General features: G+C 42.3%; 1 protein-coding gene across 7 annotated transcripts in view; it reads left to right on the plus strand.

The window, feature by feature from the left end:
* PRDM2 (PR/SET domain 2) overlaps positions 1-14,769 on the plus strand; it is a 123,202-nt gene that overhangs the window by 30,047 nt on the left and 78,386 nt on the right. For 5 of the 7 annotated variants that reach the window (XM_045475705.1, XM_045475707.1, XM_045475700.1 and 2 more), the window contains 2 exons: positions 1,979-2,096; positions 3,947-4,050. In XM_045475705.1, the coding sequence (XP_045331661.1) occupies positions 4,042-4,050 (9 nt within the window). In that variant the 5' untranslated portion in view covers positions 1,979-2,096; positions 3,947-4,041. Of the gene's footprint in view, positions 1-1,978; positions 2,097-3,946; positions 4,051-14,234; positions 14,256-14,769 lie in introns of those variants that run through there. The other 2 variants (XM_045475703.1, XM_045475704.1) reach the window with 2 other exon arrangements.

The raw sequence follows: 14,769 nt of genomic DNA on the forward strand, positions 1-14,769 counted from the left end.
TGGCGGTGCCAGAGGAAGCAATGACAGTCCCTGCCCCTTGAGCTGTTTGGAGTAAATGCCATCATGCATAGAAGACGGTTAGTACAGTGCCTTGTACTGAGGCCCTGAGGACTTTCTCAGGAAATGCTAACTTACTAGTATTATTGTCATTGTGTCTGGAAGTACCAGTTTAGAGTAGCTGATGCACTGTCTTTTCAAAGCTCCTAGGGAGGTTAAATGGTGTCAGATCCTTTTAAGTCTTAGGCTAGGGTCCTATCTGAGGAAGGAGAAGAAAACTTCCTCGCGCTGCTAAGTGGCCATGTGCTGATGGGACTCAGAGCCTTAGCTAAGTACTTCTTCGTGTTTGTCCATGTTATTATTTGTCCAATAATCATTATGTAGCCTAGGGTACCCACTGCCAGTTTAATACCTGTTCCCCCTTTGGAAAAAAGATTCCTGTTTCCAGAATCACCATTTATAGATTAAAGTTTTAAAAATGGGGTACCATATTTAAAAGTGAGAAATTTGTGTGCTGAATTTAGTCACACTGTAGCTAATTAAAAACACCATCAGACCCATTTTCGGGGGCAGTTTTGGCATTCTTGTGTTTTGAAAGGCACTTAACGTGTGCTTGGTATTATTGTCAGAACCAAGCTGTAGATCCAGCAAGATCACAGCGTTCGTGCTTCCGGAGTGCCGGCATTGTGAGCTTTTGCCCTGTTTCAGAAGGGAATCTCCGTCCCTGGGGGCCCGCTTGTGTGCATCCCGACTCGAAAAAGGCCAGAGAGTGGACCTTCATAATGAGTTGTTCCTTGCTGGGGGATTTATTTCTCTTAAAGTAGCCTATTGATACTTTAAACAAACAAACAAACAAACAAACAAACACAGCACAGAAAACATCAAAAAAATAATGTTGGGATTACACAAACGTGGATGATTTCTTGTCTTTGTACAAAACATTCTTAAAAGCTGTAAGAGCTTCATTGTGGGGAAGTTAACTTCCTTAGGTTGGAGTTTGCTTTTTGCTTACTTTGGTATCTTTGAAAATCCTTGAGAAGTGTTTCCCTTTGCAGTGAAATAAAAAACACCTAAGACTAAAGGACCCATCATTCTTAGTGGTGTTATGATATGTACATCGGTTCTTTGGGGGTATATGGGATAACAGTCAATACAAACTTGGCTTTCCTTTGATTGAACGTTATTTTCAAACTAACAGTCATGTTTTACCAGTTGCCTCAGATTTTTGCTTCCTCTTCCCTTATATATTACATACCTAACAGTAATGTTATTTCTTAAGATTAAAGTGAATTTTGGTTAGTAATTATATACAATTCTCTATTTCTTGGAGACTGTGATATTCTGGCAACTTTGCTGTTTAATGTGACTTGATAGAAGCAGTAAATTACTGCTTCCGGGAAAGGTTGCATTTCCATTGAGGGCCCAGAAAAAGTTGTAGTGTTCTTGTCGGAATATTCAAGCCCCTGTTAAAGGGGGTGTTGCTGCCAGAAGGATGAAAACATAGGTGGGGTGGGGTCTGGCCGGCTGGCTGGGCCTTTGCAGTGTGTGCCAGAAGTATTCGTTTAAGTAGGAGTGTTGATTTTTATTTTTTAAGCGTTCTAAAATGCTGATGGTAGCCTTTGACTGAAAAGGAAGCTGAAGCCGTATTTTACTTCCAGATTCCGTGGGAGTTGAAACAGTGTGGTGCCAGAGATTCACGTAGTTTGAAAGTGACTACAGGTGGCTGAACAAAACAGATTAACACAGACAGACTTGAAGGTTGCAGTCGTTTCCTTTGGAGACTCACAACAGTGAAAGCAACTCCTGAAATGCTCTGCATCTCGCATCTTGTAGTCTCCGTCTGGCTTGCCAGCTTCAGGTTGCAGTTACAGTTTTGCATATTTGCTTATTGGACCAGAAAAAAGAAAAACAACAACAACAAAAAACCCACCAACTGGGTTTGCTTCCCTCTGCTCTGATCCTTCTGTTCCTTGACTTGCAGAACGCCACCGAGCCTGTCGCAGCTGCTGAGAGCCTGGCTGAGGTACCTGAACATGTGCTTCGAGGACTTCCGGAGGAAGTGAGGCTTTTCCCATCTGCTGTTGACAAGACTCGGATTGGTGAGTACTAGGGTCCCTGGAGGGGACGGGGAGGGGAAGGGAGCAGCCTGTGTGGAGGTGGGGAGCTCATCATAAAAGCAACAGGTTTACACTTTGATTTAGAACACTGTGGGGTGTTTCTGCATTTTCCAGTGAAGAATCCAGGGTGGACATAGATTATAAAACTGAACCAGAAATATCTCCACGCCCACCACCTCCCGTCCTTCGTGATTCAGCCCGCGTGTTCCCTTCCACGTTTCCTCGGGGCTCTTCGTACTACAGAGCGTATTCCTTCCTGTCTTGTCTCACTGGGACTTGAGTGTGATTGTGCTGTTCTATTTAATTTCATCCTTGTGTATCGTCACATCTGCCCTTGCATTCATTTGAGTGCCTTCATTTCCTATTTCTCTTTATGTCTCCGGTACCTGACGCATTATGGACCTCAGCAGGTACTTGAACGAATGATGATCCGAGTGTATCTGAATGCTTCTGGCTGGGATTTCTCATTGAATACAAACCAAGCTTTTGTGTATTTGGTTTTGCTTTTGTGACCTAATCTTTAGACGGAAGGCTAATAAGGAAGTAAATCATAAAAATTTAGTCAAAGTACATTTTTGGAATCTATCATGTTTGTATCCCTTTTCGTCTTTTTGTTTTTTTTTTTTTAAGATGTATTTCTGATATTCCAGTTTATGTGTATATGTGTGTGAATAAATTGTTAATAAATGCTTTTCCTAATTCTCACTGAAAAAGTATTCAGTAAGCAACTTGAGCGCTTACATCATTCACGTGAAAGTGGTTGATTTTATAGCTCCACTAACTGATCGTTAGCTCTGTTATCAAACTGGATTCATGGACTTACAGAAGAGGGAAACTTGAACCTCCTAGCTAGGCAGGACTGGCTCAGTCTCCGCCTTCCTTCTGTGCCTGAGGAAACGGAGACCAGAAGATGAGGGAACTTGTCCAAAGGGATGTTGTCAGGGAGCGTCACCTCTGGGTGCTGGTTCCCTTGGCCCCACCACCACCTTCCGCCGTTTCGCCTGCTGCCTTCTTCGGCTCGTCTGTTTGCCCGTGGCTAGTGCACAGAAAAACAACAGCCTAGGAATACCACGGAGCAGCAGGAGCAGCGGGAACAGCAGCGGTATAACTCTTGGCTGTTTGCAGCTCTGAAGAGCGACTTGTTACAGTAGCCAAGCTTTCAGGAGACCTAGCTGGAGAGGAAAGAGTGTTCCGTTTTGAGCGAACTTCAGAAATACTTATTCACAAAACTGTATTTCTCAGCCTTTGTAAAAGCAATTCATGTTCATTGGAGATCATTCCAAGTCTGCGGAAAAGTAGAAAGAGTTAAAAATTCGTTATAGTTTTGGGGCGCCTGGCTGGCTCAGTTGGTGGAGCATGTGGCTCTTGATCTCGGGGTCGTGAGTTTGAGCCCTGTGTTGAGTGTAGAGATTACTTAAATAAATAAATACAGCTTAAAACAAAAACATTCCCTCGAACAATTATAGCTTCACTCCTCGTATTTTTTCTCATTAAGTTGTTATTGTGCTGTTCTCTGGGTGTTTGTGATTGTGCCATCTGGGTAATTTTACATGTGAGAAATAGAAACAAACAGATATAAAACATTCTTTCCTACTTCTAAAACAGTGTAGGTTCTTTACAGGCTATTTGGGAAGTACAGAAGAATACAAAGAAGAAAAATAAAAATCCTCCTGAAGACTTGATTTCATTTAATTTCACTTGCTCTCCATTGATTTAACATTATCTTGCTTTTAGACTGGCTAGCCTTTTAACTATTTTGTGAAACAGAATTGACTTTAATGCTTTGATCTTTAACCACAATACTTTATAAAAATATCGGTTTTATTTTCTAGGTGTCTGGGCCACTAAACCAATTTTAAAAGGCAAAAAGTTTGGGCCATTTGTTGGTGATAAGAAAAAAAGATCTCAGGTTAAGAATAATGTGTACATGTGGGAGGTAAGAAAGAATTCTGGTTCTTTGTTTATCAGCATTCAGTACGTTTTTAAAGAAATCATTCTATTCTCTCAGGATTCGACATTTGAAATTAAAATAGTTCGCTTACTACGTTCTTTAAAATCAAAAAATGTTTTTATTAAAGAGAAAATGTGTTTCTTTGGATACAGACCACCGTTTACATTTGTGTTTTGAAGCGGCTTGGGTGTCCTCAACGACGAATGTCAAATCCAGTTTTTATATTGCCTTGTTCAGGGTGTTTTGCTTTACAACCAAGACTTCGGTCTGTCCCTTTGCAGGCTTCCAAATAGGTACCATAAAAGAACACTCTGAGGTGACCACAAATAAAACACTGTTAGGGTCTTCTCTGTGTTTTAGAAAATAATCTCTGTGTTGCTGGAATATTCAGAATTGGATATATTTAGCACATGGCATATTTATAGAGTGCTTCGGACTTCTCAGGAGGCTTTAATTTTGTGCATTTCCTATTCTCACTATGATCCTGGAGGACAGAGTAGGGCATTAGCACATTCCTTACAGAGGTGAGGCCGTCAGGAACAGAGGTGAATTGTTCCTCCCCGTGAGGACCCGTGTCGAGAGTGGTGTTGATGCAGAGCTAGGACCCATGTCTCCTGCACGACAGTAAGGCATTTAAAAATGTTTCATTGGATTACCTGGTTTCAGATCCTACCTTTATTTTAGCCTGGTGACTCTGGGTGTAGGGTACTTAACCTCTGGGCCCTAAAATCCTCAATTTAAAAACGGGGACAAGAAGAAATCCATCATTAAGATAGCTGTGAAGGTAAATAGGTTGTTACTGCTTCCTGGAGCGTTGCATGCAAATTCATCATTCATGTGGAATTTTGTTCAGATCAGGTGCTCTGGGGAGGCTCTCGTGGTCTGATAGGATCTCAGTGGTGTGTGACTCCCTTTGCAAAGCAAGTGAAGTTTTTCGGTGGTTAGGAAAAGCATTCCTATCAGATTGTCTTAAATGGAATCACATCTGTTTCACACGTAAACACACACAGACCTAAAAACAAAATATGCCTAGGAAATGTCTGGATACTTTACATCAAGAAGTTCTGTGACATTTGTACACCTGAGGTATGTCGCTGCTGTTCTCAGTGTTCAGAGCAGTGTTTCTTAACTTGAAGATTCCTCTGGTTTCTTCCAGTAATTTTGAGGTTCTGTATTTGTCGTGAGTCCCTTATAATAAATCTGATGACAGTTAACCCGAAGGGCCTTAGGAAATGAGGAGTCAGCGTGAGAATAATCACATTATGCTATTTCACTACTTTTGAGGTGAAAGAGCGCTTATATTTGTAGAAAAACTGCCCAGCCAAAAAATGGTATTAGTTACTCAAGATAATTCCTGTATGATTAAAAATGTCTGGACCACGAAAGTATGCCCCCAGATAAACTGCATTTTTAATTTTAGAAATTTCCCAAGGGAAACTAACAGATATGTTCTACCGGGTCCGCGCTAATCTTAGTGAGGACAGTATCTGGAAACCAGGAGATGTGTTCTCTCGTTCCGTGTGTGTAATGCTGAGCTTGAACAAATGTCATTAATATTATACCTAAGTTTATTGTACCTAATTTACCCGCCTTAACAGTTTGTTATTGTTGGGCATAGTATATAAATCATTAATAGTGTCTTTTGTAAATTAAGCTTCGTTTGTATTGAAATTCGTACGTCGTATGAGTTCATAGTAGCTTGGTGAATATCCTGATTTGGAGCCATGACATATTAGGGATTCGATTTCTACTTACAGACATGTTAAGATCGCATTGTTGACTTAGGTACTTCTACTTGTATACCACCACAGTTTGTGAGTCTTCTGACATTGCCAGTTCTTGTTATATTTAAAACTTTAGTTCTTGTCAAGGCTGGCTTTTCCTTCTGGGAATTAAAAACAACTGGATGTCATTCAGGTAGTTCCGACTACAAGGTACGTATTCCGTACAGAAACCTGTAAGCCTTTGCTCTGTTAAAATAAAAGTAGATACATGTATATGTAGAGGCATGCATTCGGCAAAATACAGGAAGCAGCAGTTATAATGTCCATGTGTCTTGTAAAGAAAGTAAAACACCAAGTAAAATTTAGTATATCCCCAGTGATTTCTTCCAACCTTGGTCTGATCCTCAGACTTGCATCAGAATGGCTTGTATTCAAGTAAGAGAAACTTCTTACCATTAAAATCTCATCTTGGCATTTGTTCTTCTATTAAAGCCCCTTAAGACCTGCTTATCTTTTAGCAGCCTTGTCTTTTGCCCCAGCTAGAACTCCATTTTAAAGCTAAGACCAAGTGTTAAATTGCTCTTCTTGAGCCCTTGATTGTCTCACAGAGTCTTACGTCCCCTAAGCTTTCACTGAAAACATTCTAGTAAATCAGAAACAACGGGAGAGAAACAATAAAGTATCCTCAGGGTGATGCCCCAAACAGTCAGGTTCTCCTAAGAGGAGAGCAGTTGTTCGAGCGGTTTCTGGCGGGGAGCTGCTTGCTGGCAGCTGGAGTGCTGGACTTGGTGTGATTCTCCCGGGACCGCCCCCACCCGTGCCTAGAGGTCTGCGGTGATCTGCGCTTCTGACAAAAGCCTTTCAGATTCGCTTTCGTGGGTCTCAGATGGCTTCTGTTGCGCTTGTGAGTTGTTTGCATGTGAATTGTTTTGATGCGTTTTTTTTTTTCCCCTAGATTTTATTTTTTAGAGTAGTTTTAGGTTCAGGGCAAATTGAGCAGAAACTACAGAGTGTGCCTGCATCCCCCACCCCCCCTTCCTCCCACCATCGCACCAGGGCGATGCAGTGGTTAGACTTTCAGAGAGCCTGCACTTGCGACACATCACTGTCACTTAAAGCTCATAGTCTTCAGTAGGGTTCGTTCTTGGTGTACATTCTGAGAAGTCTCTTTTAAATCCTAAAAGGAATACATGCTCATTGGAAAGTAACGTAAACATTACAGAACACTATAAACAAGAAAGTAAAAATCGTCTGTGAATCTTTTGGTGAACGTTCCAAGTCTGTGCTTCTCTGCCTGTTTTTCTTCCGTCTCTCACACAGGCTGGTACATATACAAACACCATATAGAGATGCTTCGTGCAACTGAGATCAAAGCGCACATGCAGTCTTGTGACGGGTTTTTTCTCTTTCAATTTGCTGTGGACGTGCCCGTGTCAAACAGTTTCATCTGCATCATTGTGTCCTGTGGCCACATAGAATTCCATTGCATTCTTCCACTATTCAACCAGTTGTCATTTAAATAGTTTTCATCTCTTCATGGTATTAACAACTCTTCTGACTATGAAACTCACCGTGTATACATGTGTGCTGACTTGTCTGGTTATCTTCTTAAGATAAATTCCTGGAAGTATAAATGTTAAGTCAAAAGTTATTTACATTTTAGTCTCTGGTGAATTTTGCTAACAGACCTCCACATGGATTGCACTGATTTGTATGCCCACCAAAAGTACCTATTTTTTTCTAGCTTTTTAAAACCCAGTATTGTTAATCTTTTTAATGGTCCCCTCCTCCGCCCCATTCTTATAAGTGAAAACTGATAGTTCACTACTTCTGTTTGCATGTTATTCATTCAGGCAAATAACTTTTGAATCGGGCATGGTGGGAAGATGTGGAATTGTATTTCAACTAAAATTGACGAATGATTGCTCTTCAATGAGAAGACTTTAATCATTTGAGGAAGTGAAAAACGTTTTATCCATCCGCACTGTTCAGGTTAGACATGAGCAAGTGCATTCCCTAGTCTTGGCTAGCTCAACACTTCTTTTTTTTTTTTTTTTAAATGTTTATTTATTTATTTTGAGAGAGAGAGAGAAAGCTTGCGCACGTGCATGTGCACAGGGGAGAGGCAGAGAGAGGTCCCAAGCAGGCTCTGCACTGAGCGCAGAGCCCGGCACGGGGCTCTATCTCACGAACCGTGGGATCATGACCTGAGACGAAATCAAGAGTCTCACACTTAAACGACTGAGCCAACCCTGGTGCCCCCTAGCTCAACACTTCGAGTTTCAGATTATTTCTAAGTTAAAAATGGAGGCAAGAAGAAAAAAGAGCAGAGAAGTCAGCCAGCTGATCCTGTAGAACCTTTTTCTAGAAAGTACTGCTCAGCTCTTCTTTCCATCTTCCAAACCTGCACGGGGGGGGCGGGGGGGGGGCGGTGCCAGAGGAAAAGACCTGGGTCTCATGGAAATGCAACCTGCCTGTTGTTTACACTTCCACAGCCAAGAGTGCTTTTTACATTTGTAAGTGGTTTAAACAAAAAATCAAATGTTTCGTGACACATAAAAATCATATGAAACTCAGATGTCCGCTCACAAATCAAGATTTATTAGAACATAGCTGCGTTCATTTGTTTGTATGTTATCGATGGCTGCTTTGGCCCTACGGTGGCAGAGTTGAGGAGTTTTGTTTTTTTTTTTCAACGTTTATTTTTATTTTTGGGACAGAGAGAGACAGAGCATGAACGGGGGAGGGGCAGAGAGAGAGGGAGACACAGAATCGGAAACAGGCTCCAGGCTCTGAGCCATCAGCCCAGAGCCCGACGCGGGGCTCGAACTCACGGACCGCGAGATCGTGACCTGGCTGAAGTCGGACGCTTAACCGACTGCGCCACCCAGGCGCCCCGAGAGTTGAGGAGTTTTGACAAGAGTCCGTGCAGCCTGCAAAGCTGAAAATATTTATTGCTAGTTCTTTACAGAAAAAGTTAGCTGAGCCCTGGTCTCAGTGTGTAGAAAGGAGAAGCAAGTGGGGATGAGTGTGGTGATGACTGGTGTCTTAGGTTTACTGTGAAGCTATGTGGTTGATGGCAGTGAAAAGATTTTTTTAAAATTTTTTAAATGTTTATTCATTTTTGAGAGAGACAGAGACAGAATGCGAGTGCGTTAGGGGCAGAGAGGGAGGGAGACACAGAATCCAAAGCAGGTTCCAGGCTCTGAGCTGTCAGCACAGAGCCCGACAGGGGACTTGAACTCAAGACATAAGATCATGACCTGAGCTGAAGTCGGACGCCCAACCGACTGAGCCACCCAGGCACCCCGGTAGTGAAAAGATTTTGAACTTGGTAGTTACAAGTGGAGTAGCTGTACAGTTGGTGGTCATAGAAGCTTCTAGGCCGATCATACTCTTTTCTGTGGAACTTTAGGGCAGATGAGGGCGTTGCAATACAGAGAAGTAAGTGATCCTCCCAAATAAGTTAACTTTTACGCAGATAGGCAGCTTGGTCTGGTGCAAAAAAAAAAAAAAAAAAAAAGTCTCTCTGGGAGTCCATTTATTCCTTTATTTTAGCCCCTATTTGTTAAGCTTTTGGCATGTGCTTTTACCAGTGTCCTAAGTTCTGGAGCACTGGGTCTGACATATAATATTCGTGGTATTGCATAGATTACTGGCAATACCCAATGGAGATTTTTGTTTGTGGAATAATAGGATACTGGAAATGCCCTAAGTCTTTCGACAGGTGAGAAATCTGTGTGAGGTGGCTTGCTTCATGCCTTCAAGCTGCCAGTCCCAGAGTCTGGCCTCGCGTCCAGGCTTCCTGGTTGCCTGTTCTGTGCCCTTCCCGCTAGCAGAGCCCGGAGGTTCTTACTTTTTTTGTGGGTTGTGGGCCCTTTTGAAAATTTCCGCAGAAAATGTACAAGTGTGTATATGTACACAACATTTTGTATATCATATATAGGGTTATACGGGATTCTTAAGCATCCATAGTCCAGAGTTAGAATTTCTAATTTATTTGTTTGTTTTTAAAAAATTGTTTATTTTTGAGAGACAGAGCGAGTGAGCATGTGAGCACACGAGTTGGGAGGGGCAAAGAGAGAGAGGGACAGCATCTGAACAGGTTCCACACTGTTAGCGCTGAGCCCCATATGGGGCCCGAACTCAAGAATTGGGAGATCATGACCCAAGCCGAAGTTGGAGGCTTAACCGACAGAGCCACCCAGGTGCCCTGAATTTTTTTCTTGTCTTTTTTTTTTTTTTTTTTTTTTTTTTACATTTATTTATTTTTGAGAGACAGAGCACAAGTCAGGGAGGGGTGGAGAGAGAAGGAGACACAGGATCTGAAGAAGGCTCCAGGCTCTGAACTGTCAGTATAGAGCCCAACACGGGGCTCGAACTCACGAACCGTGAGATCATGACCTGGGCCAAAGTCGGACGCCCAACCAACTGAGCCACCCAGGTGGTCCGAATTTTTTTCTCTTCTAATGTTAGAGAGTATGGGCTGTATTTTGAACCAAAAAGCTCTAACACGGTGTGTGTGTGTGTGTGGGGGGGGGGGGTGGGAGGAATCCTGAAAGTGACTTCTACAAGCTGAGTTATTGTTTACTTATGGAACACATGAGAAGTAAATGCTCTGCAAGTTGGGCCTGTAGAGACACAAGCCTCCTGTCTCCCCTTTACTCCTTTTGTCAGTCTCCACAAGTGGAAATAGATATTGTCTCTTCCCGGGAACAGGCGGGGAAAGTGGCAAACAGTGTATGGATCATAATGTTGGAAATTCAGTAAGCTAGATCCCCAGAGGAGTAAAGATGGAAAGGAGCCTCAGGAGCATGGACCTCCCGGAGAGGTTCTGTCCCACCATTAGTAATGTGTCCGAGCTGTTTGAAGGGCAAGTCCAGAGAACAGCCAACAGAAAGGCTGTATCACTGTAGACTCTAATTTGCAGGGGGCTGGGGGGTTGTTTGGATGAATGCAACACGTATCTCAGCATGAGAGTCGATTCAGTATGAGGAAGCATCTTTAGTGCTCTGTCTTAATTCCTGGCAGTGATTTGCGTCAGAGTAAAGTTCGTTACTGTAAGTTGAGAGTGGGTAAGGACCTCCTAGACAAACAGTTGAGGATTCAAATGATGAATGTTTGCATTAATTGAATGAGAGGTTTTTGAGTTTACAAATTTGGATGAACACATGTAGAATATAGCAAGTAAATGATAAGGACGGATCTAAATGAAAACTCTCACCCCCAACCCAGGGGGTAAGTATGTTTTATCAGTTTGGTTCGTCCTTTGCAAAGCATCCTCTGTTCTTCAGGAGTCTTTAACTTTGATGCATTTTTAGATTGCGGTGTGTAGTGGATTTTGAGTGTAGGTGGTTTTATGGCTATTTCAAAAGGATTGGATTAAATTGCATGGCAATTAGGTGGTGTGAAAATTATGTTTTGTTCGACAAAGAGTTAATACCCAGGCTGTGCTCAGTGGTAAGGGCAGAAGGGAGGTCAGGCTTGGGTGACTGAGGGAAGGTCCAGGATGGGAGGAGAGGTTTGGAAAAAGGGAAATTGAAATGGAAGCATAACTGAGAGGACCGGGTTTGAATCCTGGCTCAGACTTTTAGTGACTTCAGTGTTCTAGTAAAATTAGCAGCCTTTCCTAGTGTCTCGATTTATAAAAGGGGCTTACTTCTATATCATAGGGTTCCTGTAAAAGCTAAATAAAATCCCTCATTAAGCATCTAGCCCGGGACTTGGTGTGGAGATGCTTCTCCCTGAGCTCTGTTTCTCCGAGGAAGGAATTTCCACTTGTAAGTTAATTTGTAAAAACTGTTTTGTATATACACAATCAGGTATCCTTGCCTTGCCTTGTATAAAAGGTGTACCTTTTGTTATGCCTTGTTAAAGGGTACACCTTGCTTTGTTAAAAGGGACTCCTATAGATTGGATGAGGAAAAATTACTGATTATATGAAAGTATTTCTCTCTGGGATCAAGTCAGCCGAATATTTTTTGGTCATTATAAAGATTTGGAAATTGGTTGGTTGCATATCATTTATTGAGCTTGAGCTGGAGTGGGAGTTTGACCTGCCTTTGCACTCGCTTTGTGTGAAAGAAGGGATTCTAGTTCGTTTCCCGCTACCCTAGCCTAACAGTGCTGCAGCGCCTTTGTGGTCTAGTTTTGGCGGTTAACGTGAAGCCAGAGCTGTCACATGTTACCGTTTGGGTTCTGTGTGTCAGTCACTGAAATTGATTCTGATCGGAAGCCCGGGTTTGGCCAACTAAGGTAGAAATTGTATCAAAACATGTTTTCATACCGGTTTCTGTTTGTAAGGGTAGACTCTCAATAAAAATGAGAAAGCTGCAGATTTAAACTGTGTGTGATGACGGTGGTGATGGCAGGAGGAAGGAGGAGCATCGGTACGGCCTCTGAGGCCTTCAGTCCAACGTGGGGTTTCACGCCGGAGACGAATTTGCTCTCCCACCCTGTCCCTTCTTTACTTTGAGATCACACGAAGTCAGTGGAGGAAAGGCGGAAAGTTCAGATAAACAGAAGAAAGAAAACAAAAATTATGGATGATCCCACTTCTCAGAGAAAACCGTTGCTGACAGTTTCATGTATTTAGTGTCAGCTTATTTTTCTCCTCCGGCATTCACATGTTGAAAACAAAAATGGTACCGTCTTAAGCCATACTTTCTATAACTAGCTTTATTCAGTCATGACTAGTATTGTGTCCCCCCTTTGCACCAGTAAAAATACTTCCCCAGCTCGTGGTTATCTTTTTTTCTTCCAATTGTAGAAATCATGTGTGTTCATTGGAAAAATTCTTAAGGGATATAGAATTATCTAGCAAAATAAAAGATTCCACATAAACTAACAGTTTGTATAACAGTGCTTTTTAGGTCTGCTTAGTATTCTGCTCTGTGCATGGATTATCATACTGAGCTAATCCGTAGTGGTTTTCACTTAGCAACTAATTGGAAACAGTCTGTAATAAACCACACTGTTAGGAACATTTTTGTACATGCGTCTTGGTACAATTGCCAATTATCTCTTGAGGATAAATTCCTGCAAGTGTGTATGCTCACTAAAGTGTGTGTACATTTTCAAGTTTTTTTTTTTTTTTGTCATGGACTGTTAAATTCCATCCAAAAAATGATACCAATTTATTCTCTGATCAGCATTGTTTGGGAGAATGTCTACTCTCTGGTCCTGTGTTTTTTTTTCCTTTTTCTCTTAAAAATTTCTTTTTACCAGTCTGCTAGGTAGAAATGATCTAATTTGAAGTTATTTTATGATTATTAGGTAAACTTAATTTATTTCCATGAGATTTTGGTCATGTGTATTCCTTTGTGAATTATTTTTGCACGTTAAAAAATTGAAGTGTTCATCTTTGTCTGTGAAATACGTATTTCCGTTTAAGTATGACTTAGCAGATGCTGCCATCGATTTTGAAACAAAATGAACCCTACGTAAATAAATAATTCACTCGAGTGGGCTGCCTTGCTCTTTGCAGAGGTCGGTGTTGACCAGGGTGTCAGGAAATTCTGGCATGGCTCATGCTGATATCCTCAGGTTGGTGGGTTGGCTTCGTGTCTCTCCCCAGCTGCCCTCTTTGACTGTGTGGGGTTTTCCAGCACCATCTGTCTCCCGTTGGTTTCCTGGAGCTGTGTCAGTACGTCGGATGGGGTGTGAGTAGGACCTTGCCATCCTCTGTGATAAACCGAAGCAACGCTTTTGATCCCTAAATGAGTCCAAAGCCACTACCCACTGTGGACTGACTGTTAAAGTAGCAACGGCTCCCATTTTCCTTAATTCACCATGCTGACAAATTGTGACAGACGTCTCTTAAACATTTTAAAGCAAAGCCACTTCTGTTATTTTGGCATTTAAAATTTAAAAGTTGCATTGTGAGGCTCTTGGTAACACACCGTTTGGGGCTTCCCTTTCTCTTTGTGTAGAGGGAGAGGAGTGGATGGCCCGCGCGGGTGGCCCAGTCGGTTAAGCATCTGACTTGATTTCGGCTCAGGTCACAATCTCATGGCTCGTGAGTTCAGGTCCCATGTCGGGCTCCGTACTGACAGTGTGGAGGCTGCTTGGGAATCTCTGTCTTCCCCCACAACTCTCAAAAAGAAATATTAGAAAAAAAAGGGGGGGGGGAGTGTGTGTGCACGCATACTTGTATGCACTGAGGGTGAATGAGAGTGAGTTTGAAGAGGGGTCTGCAGCAACAGGGAGAGCTTTTCTTTGGAGTGGTGCAGAGAGGCGTTTCAGTAAACAGACAGCTTTTGAATAAACTCACAGGGGATGGCCCTGAATACCTTTATGTGTAACAGCATCCTTACATCCATTCCATAGTTATTTATTGAGGGCCTACTTGGTGCCAGGTACCAGTCAAGATATTGGAAGCACTGCAGTGAGTGAAAAAAGGCTAACATGTCTTCTCTTCATGGAGCCTATACTCTGGTGTGACGATGCAGTCACCAGATAAAAAAAGTAAGTCCCTGAGTAGATCTCATACTTTACAAGAGCATAAGTGCTATGGAGAAAAACAAATTGGGGGGATGACTGGGGGCTGATGGGAAGAGAGGGATTTGTAGTTTTTAACCAGGATGGTCAAGGAAGGTGCTGATAAGTATGGTAGAGGTCAGGCAGATTTTCTTTTCTTTTTTCTAATTGGGTGACTTTGGGAAAGTTCAATTGAATTTTGATCCTCAACTTCCACATGTTAAAAAAGGAGATGATAACGAACCTACCCTATTCAATGAGATAAGATGGAAAGCATATAGCACTATGCCTGACATCCAGTTCCCAATAGGAAGGAAATATGGTTAGTACCCAGTAAGGTTGGGCGCTGCCCCCTGCCAGACACAGACTTGGAGATGCAGGTGTGGTCAGACGAGCTGAGAGTGGAGAGTGGGAGTTTTGTTCCGGAAGGAAAGTTGCAGTAAAGAAGAGTATGCAATGTGGGTAGGAGAGGAGAGAAGAAATGAGTGGCGGGAGTCTTCAC

Source organism: Leopardus geoffroyi, chromosome C1 (assembly GCF_018350155.1).
Source record: "Leopardus geoffroyi isolate Oge1 chromosome C1, O.geoffroyi_Oge1_pat1.0, whole genome shotgun sequence".
In the NCBI taxonomy this organism is placed as follows: domain Eukaryota; kingdom Metazoa; phylum Chordata; class Mammalia; order Carnivora; family Felidae; genus Leopardus; species Leopardus geoffroyi.